We start from the raw sequence: 16,502 nt of genomic DNA, 5'->3' as shown, positions 1-16,502 counted from the left end.
CCAATTTCGTGTCTATCTAAGAGAAACACTATTACTATGTGTTCAAGAAAAAGAAAGAAATGCCTTAGGTGCCCGACTGGAGTACTGTGACCCCTTTCGAAACGGCACTTATGGATTGCTTTTGGTAGAGTTTGTCAGAACTGGAGTAGGGGTTGTTGCGGCCGCTGGATTAGTGGCATTTGCAGATCCGATGACTGCCGGTGACGCCGTACTGGGTTGCGTAGCCTTGCTGGGCTCTATATTTGGTGGTGTGGAGGATCCTTGTCCAATCCCGGTCATCTTCTCACCAGAAGGTCGGATTTCCGATGTTACCTCAGGGGCCTTGATCTCAGGGCTTCGGTTCTGGGTATCAATGGTGGCCTCATTTTGTTTGACGCCCTCATGCGAGATCGGTTTCTTCTCAGGTCCTTTCGCGTCAGGGTTCAAGAAGCGCTCAGGGACGCCTCTCGCAGCATATGTCCCGCAGCCAACCCATGCATCTAGAATATGACTCCACTGGTACTCTCCGCGGGTGAGGCGTTGAATCTCTTGGTACGCGTAGGCGTTGTAGTAGTGGAGACCGGTACGTGGATCACGATACCGAGCAGGATGGTTTGTGATGACGCAAAGAGGTGCAGGGGAAGGTTCTGCAACGGTCAGCAAAAAGCCCATAAGGTGGCGTTCAACGGGAGATGTGTAATCTTACTGGAGAGCCTATTCATCTTGCGGCCAAAGATGACCTGGGTTTGGATGCTACGATCCTTGAGGGCGTTTTCGTCAAAACTTTGAAACACTATAGCATTTCGGGCTCCGGTTGATGGTTGAGGTTGGGATTCGAGAGCTTGAGCTATATTAGAGTTATTGGGAGTAGAGGATGTAACCTGGAGAGTAGAAGAGTTCACAGTTGGCCGAAGGTTTGTCGTAGAAGATGCTGGTGTAGCTGTTGTCGAAGGGTTTGCTTGAGAGCTAGGAATAGTAGATGAAGCATTCTTGGTGGGAGCGGTAGCAGATAAAGTAGGCGGCATGGCACTTTGGGATGTATTTGGGGGTGCAAGAACATTAGATTTAGGGTTGCCGAAACCCATCATTGGAGGCACAGCTCCGTTACCGCCGATGCCTAGGGGCGGAGCGAGTATGGGAGCCGCAAGAACCCCAGACGGTTTGGAATCTGGCGGACGAGACAGCCCTGATGTAGGAGGGGCAAAGGAGATTGTTGTCGTTGGACCGACTGGTGTAGGCGGAGGTGGAGACGGTGCAGCGAGGCCACTGGCAGGAGGGCTCAGTGGTGATATGGTTTTCGAGGGTGGAAGAGTTGGAGCAGCCAGACCATTGGGAGGTGTAGGTGGTGGGTGAGGCGGCGGAGGCATCGCCAAAGAAGGGTTGGCATCCTCAGTCTTGAGCATAGTAGTGCCGTCTTTTGCTGTTGAAGAAGAATCTCGAGGCTTTGAGATACAGTCGTCGCCTTTGATCGGGTCAGATGCTTTGGTTTCTTTTGATTCTGACGCTACAGGTGGTGTGGGCGAAGCTGTCACTGGTGGTTGACTTTGCGCCAGCTGTTCCTTGGTATTCGAAGTAGCGTCACCAAGAGCAGTTTGACCTTTCGGTTTTTGTTCTTCCACCGTGGTCATCTTTTCCATATCTTTACCCTTCGCCTTTTCGCCCCTTTTTCTCTTCTCCTTCGCAGGCTCCTCGATCACCATATGCCTTCCCATCCACTCTCCGATACCACTCCAGAAAGTTATTACGGGGCCCTTCAGGGTTCTGTTGTGAAGAGCAGCCAATTTTGCTCGACGTTCCTCTTCGCGTTGCTTCTCGGCTTCTTCCCACCGGTTTAGACTTTTGCTGTTTCGTTTCTCGACGATGGCTGCCTCTCGGAGCCTCTCTTCCTGCGTCATCGGTGGTTTCTTCATCGCCTCTAGCTTGGCCGCCTTCTTCTGCATCTGAGCTAGCTGTTTTACCCGGCGCTCCTCTCGCTCCACCATTTGCTGATGGAGTTGCTCCTTTGATAGACGTGTCGTTTGACGGGACGAAGCTCGAGTCGGTAGGTCGGCGGCTGAAGGTAACCATGAAGTGCGCTCGGATTTCTTCTTTGGTCTCGGTGCAGGTCTCATGGGCGCTGCTGGCGTTCTGGTCGTGGGGTCGATTCGGACTTTCTTGCGGAACTTGGCGGGAATGGCTTCTTGGGCTTTTCGCTTGCGCTGAGCAGAACGACGCTCCTTTGCCTGCTTTTCCAACTCCTTCTCTCCCTCGAGATCATCGTCATTGTTGCCATTATCGTCTTCGTCGTCTGAAGAATCCATTTGTACATCGGAGCCATTCTCATCAACTTCAGAAAAGCCCTGGTCGTTCTCGTCTTCGGCAAATAATAGTTCAAGGTCGGAATCGGGCTCCTCGTTGGCAAGCATTGATTTCATTCGATTGCCAGCAGTGGAACGGCGCTCTCGAGTCGTGGCGAGCCATTCGACCGTGCCTTCACTGTTGACCTGGCTATCGACATCTTTGCTGGTACTTGTGCCCTTCTGGACTTCGGCGTCGCTATCGGCATCACTGGCAATGTCGCTGTCGGCGGGGGTTAAGTCGTCAAGGCTGGATACAATAGAAGACAAAGGGGACATTGGTCCCCAAATAGGGATGTCTGTCGATTCCATCGCGAATAATCAATGATATAGGCGACCCAAGTTTATGAATATTACATGGCGTTTCCTAAGCGATAACAAAAATCACGCCAATGAGTTTTGTGATGTTGCAGCTTCACGCCTGGTGGTTTGAAGATGTAAAGTGGACGCGTTTTAACAGATATCTAGGTGGGGAGAAGTTGGATGGATTATTTTTTTGTTGCTGACATCACAACAGACAGTGTTATATGATAGGTGCATTCCAGGGCACATGCTCCAGGGCTACCTGCACTAGGTACCTACGCTTTGCATTTGGTATAGAGGAATAAATATATTTAATATAATCATTAATAGCCATATATCATGTCTAGGTAACTTTGAAACTCTTCTAAATTTGCATTCTTCAGATGCAGATCACGTATGCGCGACCTATTAAACTCCTAACCTAACGCCGTTTTGGTCAATGAGCCAAGTGCGAACTCCATCCTCATGGCGCTCATGAGTATTATGCAGAATGTTTCAAGCAATTGCGACCACCACCCGAGAGGTATGTCTGTCTCTAAATCAACACATCAAAACAAGCAAGACCGCTATCGGAACCCAGGCAAGGTTATGCATCACCTTTAGTTGCAGTCAAGTTGCACAGGCAATGCCATAAATACCTAAGGCCGATTCGACAGGTAGTCCTACAAATCACCTCCTACATCTCATCTGTAGCAAACTCAAGGTCATCAATGGCCCATTCTTTGCAGATTCCGAACCAGTTACGAGCAAGGCACCTCTGAGTCTCTGGTAAGGCCGTGCTCAAACTATCGTCCGTTGTGCCTGTAGGTGCAGCAGTAACGGGTACGTTGGTTACTTGACCAGGCTTGGCAGTTGTCGTAGCTTCCACCTCATCGCGGCATCCCCAGAACCTGCCAGGAGTTTCGCAAGTTGTTGTGGGCGAAGCCTCCGTGGTTGTAGTAGTGCTACTCTCTGACGTCGTTTTATCTTTGCAACCGAACCATCCAGGGGTCTTGCATGTAGACGTGGACGATGATGTGGTCGATGTTGTAGTCGTAACCGGGGTGGTCTTGTCAAGGCAACCCCACCAGCCAGGTGTCTCACAGGTTGATGTACGGGTTCGAGTACGCGTCGTACTGGTAGTCGAGGGTGAAGACGTTGTGGTAGTTTCAGTCCCGTTGCTCTCGTACATCTTCCACTGGGCACAGTCACGACACTCGGGAGTCCGTTTGCACTCGGGGACACCATCGTACTTCTTGATGACGTCGTCTATGACCGAACGAATGCGATGTGTACCAATACCAACTCTCCATCCTTTGTCGGCGACAACGTCGTAGACGCACTCGTAACCAGCATGGCAAGTACTTTCCATAGCATAGCCACCATACGTGCAGGAAGCCGTTGCACCATTGCATGTTCCAATATATACAGGGTCCGCGGTGTGACCAAAGTGGAACGTGCCCGTGTTCTCACGCATTTGAGGGTATTCGGCACTGGCGCCAGGAGGGACCGGTAGGCCTAGTCTGGAAGCTGGGAGAGCTTCTGGGACAGCCTCAAAAGTAACAACAGGTAAACCATATGTCATACCCAGCATCGAAGTCACAGCGCCACCGAGCGAATGGCCCGTGAGCCAGACTTGAGCATCAGGATAAAGCTCTGTGACATTGGAATACAGTTCGCGGGCAGCGCCGTAATATCTGTTCTCTTCCCTCAAAGCCTGAACAACACATGTGTTGTTACAAGAATATGTACCGGTGGCACAGTCACAGACTTGATGCCAGGTCCACTGACCTTGCTGGGCGCAACAGCAACTGAAAAATAGGTTGTCGTTGACTTTGTCATTAGTAGTGGTTCCTTCTCCATCAAAGACAGCTGTTGTTGTACCCTTCAGTCCAATGACAATGGTCGAATTGGTATCATCAACGAAGACATGCCCACGGAGACCATCAGACTCCCATCCGAAATCGGCGCTGCGATTCCACCGCTCTCCGACATCCTCCCAATCGGCATCAGTATCATGCTCGACGTAGGCGTTGGCAGTCATGAGAGCTAGGGTGAGAACAGTGTCCTTATCCTTGATATCGGGAGACGAAACTTGATCCATGGTCCATGCTGATGCATCAAGAACAGCTGCGTATCCTCTCTGTCGCGACTCGGCCACCATGGGGTCGACAACTGATGGCCTTCTATCAGCTAAACGGTGGATTGGCTCGGGGCGACTCTTGGCTTTCAATCGAAGAATATCATATTCGCTAAAGTCGTCTTCTGCAGCCAGGTAAACCCTCGACTGTTCATGGACGACATCCCGCTTTCGATGAAGACTAGGATGGAGATGGGTACCATGGTGGTATATATGACGGAGACTGAACGTATGCTCGGCAGGCTCAGGAATTTCGGGGGCCGATGGAAGGACTGGCCCAGGAGGTAATACAATGTCATCGTGGAAGCGGTCACCGAAATCGCTGGATGCGGATGATGGTGAAAAGGCGAGGAAGGATAACAATAGAGTAGCGGTTACGCGGGCAGTCGAGGCGCATCGGAACCCCGATAGACGGGAGCGACGATTTGTTGTCATGGCGGGATCAACTACCTGCCCCGATGGTTATTGTGTGGTATTGCTGCGTGATAGTGACAAAAAAGTGTTTGTTGATATGGATGGAAAGAAAAGAAGACGAGATGGCGGACAGGAAGATGGACGAAGACGGAGACGAAGACGAAGGCAACTGCTATCAAGCCTATGATGTTATGCACGCTATCGCTGGGTGGGGACTGGGGTGAAGGGTCACATGGGGGCGACGTAGGCCGTTGGGGAAGCCTATGTGGTGCACGGGGCCCTGGGGCTCCGATGAGTTGTTGATCAACAATTACCTATCCTCAAAGCATATTCACATGATATTTGGTATCGTAAGAGGAATCCTTTCTTATCATGAAAAGACTCGAGCGGGAACGATAGCATGTGGTAACCCAGAGGCCTTGGCTTACAGTACCGTACTTGTACATTAGTTAGTAGTCAGCTTGTATCACAGCAGGTGAAAGATAACAAGGCGCATGTGTCTGAGGCCTCATAGATGACAATAATGTCATAGATGGTACTATAAATCGCATAATTAGTCCATGGTCCGAGGTGTTTTGCCTGATTACTCCAATGTCAGAGGTCTGTTTTATCTTTGCGACAACACATTGGTAGACAGATAGATACCTGTAGTGTACCTGGCACCTACAAATAGTGCTCGGATTTTATTTTAACCTCCCCGACTGGACCTGCATGACTTGCTGCTTCCTGCTTCCCCAGCAAAACCGGAGCTCTACAAAGAGTGGGTCTCTTAAATGGCCTTTCCGCGTGAGGACGCGCCAGAGCGCGAACCTTTTGCTTTTGGCTGAGTGTCATCTCAAATTTCCAAATAGACGTCTTCTGCCGTCGCAACTCTCCTCCGTTATCTCACCACAAAGCCGAAGACGGCACCTCCATCATTATCTCTACGCCCAATTTCTTCCAACAAAGAACTCTCGCTCAGTCGTCACAATGACTGCTATGTACGTCTTCATCCACAGCCTCCCCCTTTTTTGTTTGTCTTCCTCAGTCAGCTTGACTTTTCGTGAGCTTTCTCTGGATACACCCACAACCATTACCGCAGCAACCACTAACGTAATCATCAATTTGCAGCGAGAGTTTCGATAACATCTACTTGGATCTCTCCAAGGAGAGCGGCAAGTGCAGATTTGCCGAGACCGGTTTCGGATGGAAGCCTGTTGGCGGCGGCGATACCTTTACCCTCGATCACAATAACATCGCCTCTGCGCAATGGAGTCGCGCCGCCAAGGGGTACGAGATCAAGATTGTCCAGCGGTCAAAATCTGGTATCATCCAGCTCGACGGTTTCCAACAGGAGGACTACGATCGACTTGCCAAGGTGTTCAAGAACTGGTATAGCACGGTCCTCGAGAGCAAGGAGCATGCTCTGCGTGGCTGGAATTGGGGCAAGGCTGAGTTCTCCAAATCTGAGCTCACCTTCAGCGTCCAGAACCGACCTGCTTTCGAGCTACCATATTCAGAGATTGGCAATACTAATCTGGCTGGTCGAAATGAGGTCGCAGTAGAGATGGCGCTTCCCGAGTCAGGTGCTAATGCCCAACTTGGCGGTGCCCGGTCCAAGGGCTCCAAAGCTGCCGCCGGTCGAGACCAGCTTGTCGAGATGCGATTCTACATTCCCGGTGTGACGACCCGAAAAGAGGCTGAGGGAGAGGACGCTGGAAGTGATGCCGGTAACGACGAGCAAGAAAAGAATGCCGCGACTCTGTTCTATGAGACTTTGATCGATAAGGCTGAGATTGGCGAGACGGCTGGCGATACTATTGCCACCTTCCTGGACGTCCTACATCTTACACCCAGAGGTCGTTTCGATATCGACATGTACGAAGCCTCTTTCCGACTTCGAGGCAAAACATACGACTACAAAATTCAGTACGAGGCCATCAAGAAGTTTATGGTACTTCCTAAGCCCGACGAGGTGCACTACATGCTTGTCATGGGTCTTGATCCACCTCTGCGCCAGGGTCAAACACGATACCCTTTTGTTGTGATGCAATTTAAGAAAGATGAGGAGGTCACAATCGATCTGAACCTTAACGAGGAGGAGCTCAAGAGCAAATACCAAGACAAGCTCGAGCCTCACTACGAGGAACCTCTCCATCAAGTTGTGGCTAAGATTTTCCGTGGTCTAGGCAACAGGAAGATTTCATCACCCGCCAAGGACTTTATCACGTATGTATTCTGTACTTTGTCAACTGATCCAATTGCTGACTTGTGTTTAGACACCGCAACCAGTACGGCATCAAGTGCTCCATCAAGGCAAGTGAGGGTTTCCTCTACTGTCTCGAGAAGGCCTTCATGTTTGTGCCCAAACCCGCTACATATATCGCGTATGAGCAGACTCAATCGGTCACTTTCTCGCGTGTTAGTGGAGCTGTTTCGGCACTGTCGACATTCGATATCACTGTCCTCCTTAAGAACGGCGCCGGCTCATCTCAGTTCAGTAACATTAGTCGTGAGGATCTCAAGGCTCTTGAAAGCTTCTTCAAGCTCAAGGGTCTACGGGTCAAGAACGAGATCGACGAGGATGCCAATCTGCTTGCTGCTGCCATGAACCAGCAGATGGATGACTCCGAAGACGAGGTGGCCGCCAAGGCTGACCGCGGCTCGGCTGATGAAGATGAAGAGAGTGTGGATGAAGATTTCCGCACTGACAGTGAAAGCGATGTTGCAGAGGAGTACGATAGTGCTCACGAGAGTGATGGCTCAGGCAGTGACGAAAGCAACGTCGATGATGACGAACAGGACGATGACGACGACGACGACGACGACGACGGCGAGGACGAAGACGAGCGCCCTAAGAAGAAGAAGAAGACGGGCTAAACGCCCTATCTGCTCGAAGTGCCAGCGCGTTTTAGCTGTCAACGTGAGACAAAAGCAGACTAATGGGAGCGGGACTGAGGAAAACTCGTGGTCTTTGGGGTAGAGATATCAACGGCGTTCAGGCTAGACAGACGATTAAACTTCATTCTGGGCTCAAGTAATGATAGTTTTACAAATTCCAACATTTTCGTATTGACAAACCCTTGAATTGACTTACACGATCCATGTTAAACATAGGCTTACGGTGAGGGTTGGTCATGGCAGCACATAACTACAGTAAGCAGAGCTTGGCAATATGCTTAATGCGTGAGATGATACAGATACGTGGCGACGAATGGGAGCCCGCCGCGCAGACTGCATGCCTCGGGTGCGTTGGATCGATTAGGCTGTATCCTGAGTTCTTGGGAACAAGACTTTGATGCCCATCACTCTCAGCCGCAAAGAACGTCACCTACCTATCAAGGACTTCCCCCGTTCGAATGTTCAGCTTGCACAGAGCACCAACCTCACCATTGTTGTGTCTTGGGCGGCTAATATGCAGGGGTGCCAGGGACTGAGTCGGCAGCAGACAATTAGTCTAGACTATGCAGATTCTGCTCAAGAAAAAGAAACGTTAACTAGCCCATATATCCGGACGGCTCTTGTAGATCATTCTTCTGCACCTCGGTGCGTGTACCTAGTTGCACACATGCGTGCGCACCAAGGGTCTTGCTGTTTCTATAGGCGGAAGCCAGTTGCTATTTGTTGAATAGGTATGCTCGGCTTGGCCCCGACGATCAGGGGGGTCCCTAATCGGCGATGGCAGTTCAAGTATATTCGAGAAAGCAGCTAGCTACTGCAAGACCAAGCGTGCAGAATCATGCAGGCTGGCAATTTGTCCGATACCTGGACGCTGAAGACGCCTTTTATAACATGTATTACCTATTCTAGTAGAAGTCACGAAATCCGATGTTGAAAGGGCCCAGTGACTGGTACCTGGGTCAACAAAGTCGCATTTCACTCTTTTCATAGAAGCGATGCCCTTGTCGGTTAAGGTTTGAACAAGATCAGATCAGCCAGGGTGTAAGCGAAGTGTGTTGCCTTTGCCGGAGCCCAAAGCAACAGCGCGAAAAAAGAAAGAGAGAAGAGGGGGGGGAAAGGGAAAATCCTGTCAAGGTTGCTTCCGCTTCCGAAGTGCTTTGTTGTACATATTACTGTATGGCAAACAACGTGGTATGTGACAGCTCATACAGACTCCGGCTCCGAGGTGGGTTCGAGGGTCGATATCATCCAGGCCAAAAGCCAACTGCACATAAATGTTTCGCCCTTGCACACACAGAAATCGCTTTGACAGCCAACAAACCACTCGGTCTGCAGCACCACTGAGGGATTCTCCTTGTATGGGTAGCACAAAAAGACATTGGATTTGTATCGAGAGACCAGGTCTCATCCTGCTCAACTTCATGATCTGATGGTTTGAGGGTACATCGCGGGAAAAACCCTCGTCAGGAACGGAAACAAGCTTTGGCCCGATCACCATACCGACTATTCGTATAAACGTCTCCTTAGTTTGGCAGGTATGTGGCAATGCGAATGTAATCTGCAAGACGTCATTTGTGAAGTGTGAGTGGTAGCGAGTTGCTTGTTGTCATCATGTCTATAAATCCTCTGTCTCGTCAAGTCGAGCCAACTTCAGTCGGCCATTGCTTGTCTTCGTAGGCCTTATTCTTCTGCTACTATTACTACTGCTTGATCTTCAGAATAGATCCACAGTTGTATGCGCTTACCGTGTAGTACTTACCCGACAAGATCGAGGTACGCGGCCTGCATTGCACCTTCCCAAATATTGTGTTCCCCGTCGGGGCAGAGGAGAGTACAGCAGAGGAAGAGCAGGGTAGAGGTCTGTCTTCCTGGGGACTTGGGCGCCTACCTACTACCTGGTTTACCTACCTTATCTGTGTCCCGCCTGGGATGTGTCAAGGGAAAGTGCGGCTCTCTTCCGGTAAAGACATTCTTCTGTTTCTATTTCCTACAACTGACAAGGTAGAAGGTAGAGGTACCCACAGTTGCCTATTGCCATGTCTGAAAATGGCTGTCAATGTCCCTGCCTCCAGCATTGAGCTGCTTTCTCGAGCACCCGACAAGGCTGTATAAGGGCTCTCCAATATCTTGATGTCCAGGTGCCAGCTAAACAAGCCACGAAAAACCCGTCATGCAATCCCTACGTGAGATCTCTGTCTCACAATCAGGAGAATCAGCCCCGAACAATAGCACACCCTGTCGACTGAACAGTGAAGTATTCGTCGCCTCGTACTTTGGGAAACTCTTGTTTCCTCCTTCGATGTCTCCGCAATCTTTCGACTCACGGACATGAGATGGGAACTTTGACACCGACACAACCGGCGTCAATGCTGGTAAACCTGTCAATGGAGTGTGACCACCAAAAAGAGGCAATACTGGCCGAGACCAGTGACGTCGAACAAAAGAAAAACACCAGACAATAAGCTTACCTTGGACAAGTATTGCCAAATTTTCAGTGCGCAAATGATACTAAGTTGGGTTAATACATGGGCACGGCTTTTAGTCCACAAAAAACCGTTGTCTTCCAAGTTGACTCCCAACCCAACGCCGCCCCAATACCAGAATGACATATCAACTCAACGGCCAACAACCACATTCGGCTCCATCAGTCCCTAGTCCGCCTCGAAAGGTATTAGCTTCAACATCCAACGTGAATCCCTTTAGCCCAGGGTCCTCCTTTCCCAGTCATGGCATACATTTTCGTTGGTTGGTGCAGGCTTGCGACCCCCCTCCCCCCTGGTTGTAGCCAGCCACCCCCCCCGCTCCTCGGTTGCGAACCTAGGATCAGACCACCACATTGCAGACATACATACAGATTTAAGTGGTTTTCACGCGGGCTGACTTGAATCAGAGGCCGCGTACCTGGTGCCTCTGCTCCTGTCAAAATGTCAGATCAAGCAATCGTTCCATCTAGTTACAGTTATCATCTCCGTCCAGCTGGATCCGAAATAACCGGCTCGCAACACAAAGCCGTATCAACAGAGGCTTGCGATGCCATCTGGTATCACTGTGGCGGTACATCTGCCTTGCTATATCAAATATCTTGTTTCTTTGTCATGTCACAGGTGATCTGTTCCCTGATGAACCACCTGAGGGTTGGGATACGGGCAGAAATGGGATTTGCTCAGGACAACCAAAAGCCAACATTCTCCCCCCTGAGGACTTGCTTGACAGTAAGGGTTTGTGCAGTGGCATGAGTGGCATGAACCAGATGACCAAATTGGAAGGCTCGCAGCAATATGATGCAGCATCGCGCCAGACAAGACTCAGGGCAGCACACTGACAGGGAGGTTCTTTACATCTCCATGCACCTTTCCGAGCTTGACATGTGAGCAATAGGGCTTGTTGCTAAGCAAATGGCCAATAAAGGCTGAACAGGCAAGGCCTTGATGTGCCGATCACTTTGCAAGTAAGAGCATGAATGCCACAAAGTACCACTTGCAGTCCCGGGCCTAATCCCAGCCCCGGTCTTGGTGTCCTCCTCCCCCCAAGGGAGCCCACACTACTTCCCAGCTCAGTTCCAGCTCGAGCTTGCCAGAAGTTGTCCTCAGGTCCCCCTTTGGGCGGTAAAGGCGGGGGCACTGGCTAATTTGATAGTCGAGTCATTCATTGCAATTACAATCAGGGCTTCGACTTGAATCCACACATGGCTCCTCCATCGTCCAGCATTGGCTTTCCCACGGCCACGGATACAAACCAGCCACATCCTTCTATTGGAAGCCTGATAGTTCACGTGGGGAAATTACAAGAGGCTTGTCTTGCTTTGACACAACACCATCAGTTTGTCCTATGTCATTTTTAACAAAGAAAGAACTAGCATATCCGATGCTGAGAGCAAATACGTGAGCACACAAGAGAATAGTCATCAAGGGCCTCGAACCACAATCTGTCAAGGCCCCGGGATAACATTGGATGTCCCCGTGACTAGTTGCTCGACTCTGAAAGCCCAAGGGGGAAGTGGCAGCAGACGAGAGAAGAGAAGAAAGGGGTCGTCGATCGAGATACGAAGAGAGCCAAAGGCCATTTTGAAGACTGGACAGTCAATAGCGTGGCTGAGAAAGAAGCTGTGAGTAAAGATCTGACGAGCTGAGCAATGTCACCCAACCCAGCATGTGTTCAAACGTTAATAATGATCCGCAGCAGACACCAGGGAGCGGCAGTGAGAGAATCCTTGGTTGCCGTTAAATACCTAGTGGGAAACAAGACACCGTCACTCATTCGCTCATCGAGTAAGAAAGAAGCAAGGGCCTCCGCAGACATTCGATCCGTCACTTGAGTTGACCGATTGTCTCGTGGTGCCGAGAATTCTTTTCGGTGGGGTGACATTTTATCTTGTGTTCGGCGGAAGCACGAGACTACGGCACAGAACGGCCCCTCCACTGTCCAGACTGCCAACTGCCTGAGAATTGGCGCAGTGGCGCTAGAACTATCGAGCAGTCTCCAGTGACGTCGAAATCTGCGGCTTCCAATTGTCGTATAAGCACTTCGGGTCCCTTTAAATCACCAGCCTTGGTGGTAAAGCGCGGTTCCGGCCGTGGGCCCAGGGCGAGTGGCTCAGCAGAAGCTGTTTATCAGTACGTTCACAGATCGAAACTCAGTCGCTCGTGGTATCCGATACCATCCAAATCCTTATACTCAAGCGACAATAAGTTGTTGCCGAAGTGGCACCTCCCATCGATACTGCAACGCTAGACATCTAACGCAAGAGCCGAACGAATACTCCAGAGACGACCAGTGCCCCAGATCCTACTGCAGCCACCGATTCGAATCCTTACTATGGCAGGGGATCACGCTGGAGACCAGTCGTTCTATGACTTTCTCATAGAAGAGCCAGAGGTACGTTGATTGGTGATGTTTGTTGGGGTGAAAAGGTTTTGCTGTCCCCTTTTGCGAGATTGTTCCGTCGAGGCCAGTGCTCAATGACATGGTGCATTGGCTGCAAAGCAACTGAGACATGTCAACACCACACAGGACATCGGGCCAGTGGCTGGATCTCGATCGCACTGGCGTTCATCTCTGCGCTGCTCTGACTCGGGCTCGGCTAAAAAATGGCATGAGCAATTGCGCTATGGCTCATTGTTGCGACATGCCATGGTGCCACAGAAAGATGTGCAGTTCAGACGGAGCCAATCTCTTTTGCAAATATTTCTCTGATGAAAAGGGTGGCGAAGAGCAGCTGAAAGGATGGCAATCTCGAGGTGGAAGAAGTGGATGAAGAAGAGGAAATTGAGTTGAACCGAATTGAATTGATCACAGTCTAACGTTTGGCGTTTCCGTTGGAGTAGATGATAGCGCCGGCGCCACCCGGCCAATTCCCGCATCAACAGCCCATTTCATCGCCGAATCGTACCAGTCGCAACACGCCGCTGCGGCCAGAATCGACCGAAATCGAGACCCACCACCATGCGAATCACCCGCCAGCTTTGCCGGTACTCGGAATGCAACTGCCGGTTCCAGGGACGGTACCTGAGTCATCACGTGCCCAGTCACGAGCTTCCCTCAACCTCGACATCGACCTCGACTTAGACGCGCCATCTCACCCATCACATCTCTCGCATGGAGCTCCCCATGAGCAAGAGCACGCCCACGAAATTCAGAGGCACAGAGCTCATTCAGCACAGAGTTCAGCGGGTTTGCCACCCACTGGGTTTGCAAGTCATCTCCCTCCTGCATCATCAGGTCCCATGTCGTTGGGTTGGAACATGTACCATGTCCCTCCAAATCTTCACCTAAACGCAAATCAGTTTAATTTCGAGGTTCCAGGTCATATGAATGTATCTGGGCACCCAACCCATATGGAACATTCATCCACAAATCCAAACTCGTTCCACTACGAACACAACATTGTTTCCCCGTCAAGCATACATCCAAGCACTACCCACTTTGACGGAGAAGTCCCAAGCCAATGGGATAACTCCCTAGGTCATGGCGCGAGCACTCCAAAAGTGCGGACTCCCTCGCATCATGTCTCGAGCAATCCTTGGGCTGAGATAAACGAGCCCACAGGCGGCGACAACGACAATTTGGCCCCTGTTACCCGGCCACGAAAGCCCGCTCGAGCAAGACGGCAAAAGAAAGAGCCTCGCAAGCTCTCAGATGCTTCTCAGGGAGCAAGGAGCAGCAGTACAGGTGGCACCGCTCATTCTGTTTCTGATGCTGCAAGTCCAAGTTCTACATCCCAACAGAGCCGTGCCAGTCTCACTTCCAAATCCGCCTCAATGACGTCCGCAATCTCGACAGCTTCGAGCCGAAAAAGCAAGCTCCGAAGCGCCTCTAGAACTTCCAAGAATATTCTAGATAAACCAAACGACACAGCCGAAGACCGTCGAACCCGAGCATCGCATAATCTTGTTGAAAAACAATATCGAAACCGACTCAACGCCCAATTTGAATCGCTCCTACATGTACTACCTGAACAAATACGACACGGTGATAATGGAGGTGGCAATGGGAACGTGGACAACGAATCCGAACAGGCGAACGATCTTGACCGACGAGTCAGTAAGGGCGAGGTGCTTGAAATGGCTCGCAGGCATATCGAAGCACTGGAGCGTGAACGAAGCCAGCTGGAACTTGAGAACCTTGAGCTCCACGGAAATATACGAAAACTCAAAGGATCCGGGTCCGAAAATATGAGCAGGTCTGGTCAGGAGAGTTCTGTCGAGTCTGACATTATCGAGAAAGGGGTGAAGACAGACGACGAAGATGAAGGCGAAAATACATAACTCAGATCGGCATTTTGGACAAGAACGAGTTGGATGCAGAATAAGTTTCAGGTAAACGGACTGCTCGTGGCGACATGCTCTCGAATGTGGGCTTACGTTCCTGTTCCTAAGTGTCATATTTTGCGTCCAACTTGTTCCCTTTCATTGCATTGCTTTGATTCCCATTTGATACAATCCCTTTTTCAAACCTCGGTTTCATCATGATGACGAATCAACCATTAATCGCACCCTATTCATATATCATCCGCAGCCGACCCATTAACTTGTCCATCATATTCTAGCTCGAGGCCTTTGATGTTCATGATCACCCAGAAAATATTGGGACTTTGGCTCACTCTCGATATGCTTGTTTGTCTCCATGTCTTTGTTCTTCCTTATATACTCTTCTATATTTATACTTCGACATCCTGTCTTTATACTTCCTCTCTTCACGACCTCCTGCCCGTACCTTTCTTCCCTTCACATCAACTCACACTATTCACAAGCCTCAACAAAAGAAAAGAACATAGAGTTTTGGGTCGAGACATACTGCATTGATGCCCTGTTATAATTTGTCTTTATATCAACACGTCTGCTTCTACTTTAGTTTCCTTCATTGTTTCATGATGAGCCCCTTCACATTTCACACATGAAAATCGCGGTTTAGGATTCTACAATGCACAATGGAGACACAATGAGGGGATATTGAAATGGTTTATGAAAGCAAAGAGACAATAGATGGTGGACTTCAACATGGACTATCGGTATTATCTTTGGAAGGGTTGCCTTATTGATGGGCATACGAATATAATAGACATTTGATTGCGGTTTGAAATTCTTGTTACTTTATTTTATGATAAAACATGTGAAATGTTTCTTGTTAGGCCAGTTTCAACGTCTGATTATGATTCAGGCATGAAGACGCGAGTCAGACCTCTCATGTTTGTTTAGTATGAGTCGATGGTATCGTATGTGGTATGTTTACATCCTCGGGTCGTGGCTCATGAGTATTGTAGCATGATATATCGAATGTCAGACAACAAACATAGCGCAGCATGATTATGACACATCGGCAATTAAATACGTAATAGTAATTTACCTAAACGAAGTAGTCAAGCGAGTTCAGCACATGGGACGTTGATAGTGGGTTGATTTTGTGTTTATAAAGTTATTTTAGTATAAATAGAGTCTAACGTATACGGTAGTAGATGTCTCACTTCTAGCGCCCTTTGCAGAGTTGTATAAATAGGCCATGATGCCTTGTATTGTACAGGATAGCTTGCTTCTTTGTCGCTAGTTTTGTCTAAAAGTTCATAAATCCATCATCACTCGTCATAGCTGGACACCCTATCCAGTTTGTTGTTTCCCAATGTAAGCCAGGTATTTTTTCTTACAACTGGCCCAATTGTGTTTGGCCAACTCCCAGTTGCCATTGTGTAGTAAAAAAAACGATGTGAAAGAGAGGAAGAAAGCAGATAAAAAGAAAACACACCCAATGCTTTGTCTAGCCTTTTGAGTACCGCTCCAATGCCTTTGCAAAACCGAAAGAGAAAAAAAGTGCGCCTTGGAATGAGCTGAAAGTCGAAAGCGAGAAAGTCAAGGCATTAAAGCCAGACAATGGGGTCAGAGCCCCAAGAAGGTAGATTGCCTTTCGCAGCCAAGTTCAAATCCATACAAAAGAAATTCCGACCATGCGATGGTTGACCCAAAAAGACAAATGTGATGATG

At 49.6% G+C, this 16,502-nt stretch overlaps 5 protein-coding genes across 5 annotated transcripts; 3 read left to right on the top strand and 2 right to left on the bottom strand.

Annotated features, from left to right (window-relative positions):
• Nucleotides 1-108: 108 nt before the first annotated feature.
• On the bottom strand, nucleotides 109-2,951 carry FGSG_02520 (uncharacterized protein; the record flags this gene model as incomplete). Its single annotated transcript, XM_011320152.1, has 2 exons — nucleotides 686-2,951; nucleotides 109-626 (listed from the first exon to the last, which is right to left on the bottom strand). The coding sequence occupies exons 1-2, from the start codon at nucleotides 2,625-2,627 to the stop codon at nucleotides 109-111; spliced, it is 2,460 nt and encodes an 819-aa protein (XP_011318454.1). The 5' UTR covers nucleotides 2,628-2,951.
• Nucleotides 2,952-2,966: 15 nt separating this feature from the next.
• FGSG_02519 (uncharacterized protein) lies at nucleotides 2,967-5,597 on the bottom strand (the record flags this gene model as incomplete). The annotated part of the gene is made up of 2 exons (XM_011320151.1): nucleotides 2,967-5,187; nucleotides 5,580-5,597. The coding sequence occupies 2 exons, from the start codon at nucleotides 5,595-5,597 to the stop codon at nucleotides 3,295-3,297; spliced, it is 1,911 nt and encodes a 636-aa protein (XP_011318453.1). The 3' UTR covers nucleotides 2,967-3,294.
• Nucleotides 5,598-6,120: 523 nt separating this feature from the next.
• On the top strand, nucleotides 6,121-8,158 carry FGSG_02518 (FACT complex subunit POB3; the record flags this gene model as incomplete). Its single annotated transcript, XM_011320150.1, has 3 exons — nucleotides 6,121-6,131; nucleotides 6,262-7,359; nucleotides 7,410-8,158. 3 exons carry the CDS (start codon nucleotides 6,121-6,123, stop codon nucleotides 8,008-8,010), a joined length of 1,710 nt encoding a protein of 569 aa, XP_011318452.1. The 3' UTR covers nucleotides 8,011-8,158.
• Nucleotides 8,159-10,955: 2,797 nt separating this feature from the next.
• Nucleotides 10,956-11,353, top strand: FGSG_02517 (uncharacterized protein; the record flags this gene model as incomplete). Its single annotated transcript, XM_011320149.1, has 2 exons — nucleotides 10,956-11,085; nucleotides 11,136-11,353. The coding sequence occupies 2 exons, from the start codon at nucleotides 10,956-10,958 to the stop codon at nucleotides 11,351-11,353; spliced, it is 348 nt and encodes a 115-aa protein (XP_011318451.1).
• A 1,493-nt stretch (nucleotides 11,354-12,846) lies between these two features.
• Nucleotides 12,847-14,905, top strand: FGSG_02516 (uncharacterized protein; the record flags this gene model as incomplete). Its single annotated transcript, XM_011320148.1, has 3 exons — nucleotides 12,847-12,906; nucleotides 13,356-14,622; nucleotides 14,847-14,905. 3 exons carry the CDS (start codon nucleotides 12,847-12,849, stop codon nucleotides 14,903-14,905), a joined length of 1,386 nt encoding a protein of 461 aa, XP_011318450.1.
• Between the last annotated feature and the right edge of the window lie 1,597 nt (nucleotides 14,906-16,502).

Source organism: Fusarium graminearum, chromosome 1 (genome assembly GCF_000240135.3).
Source record: "Fusarium graminearum PH-1 chromosome 1, whole genome shotgun sequence".
Taxonomy (NCBI): Eukaryota; Fungi; Ascomycota; class Sordariomycetes; order Hypocreales; family Nectriaceae; genus Fusarium; species Fusarium graminearum.
The sequence above is the reverse complement of the archived record's forward strand: the minus strand, read 5'-3'. Positions and strand labels throughout refer to the sequence as shown.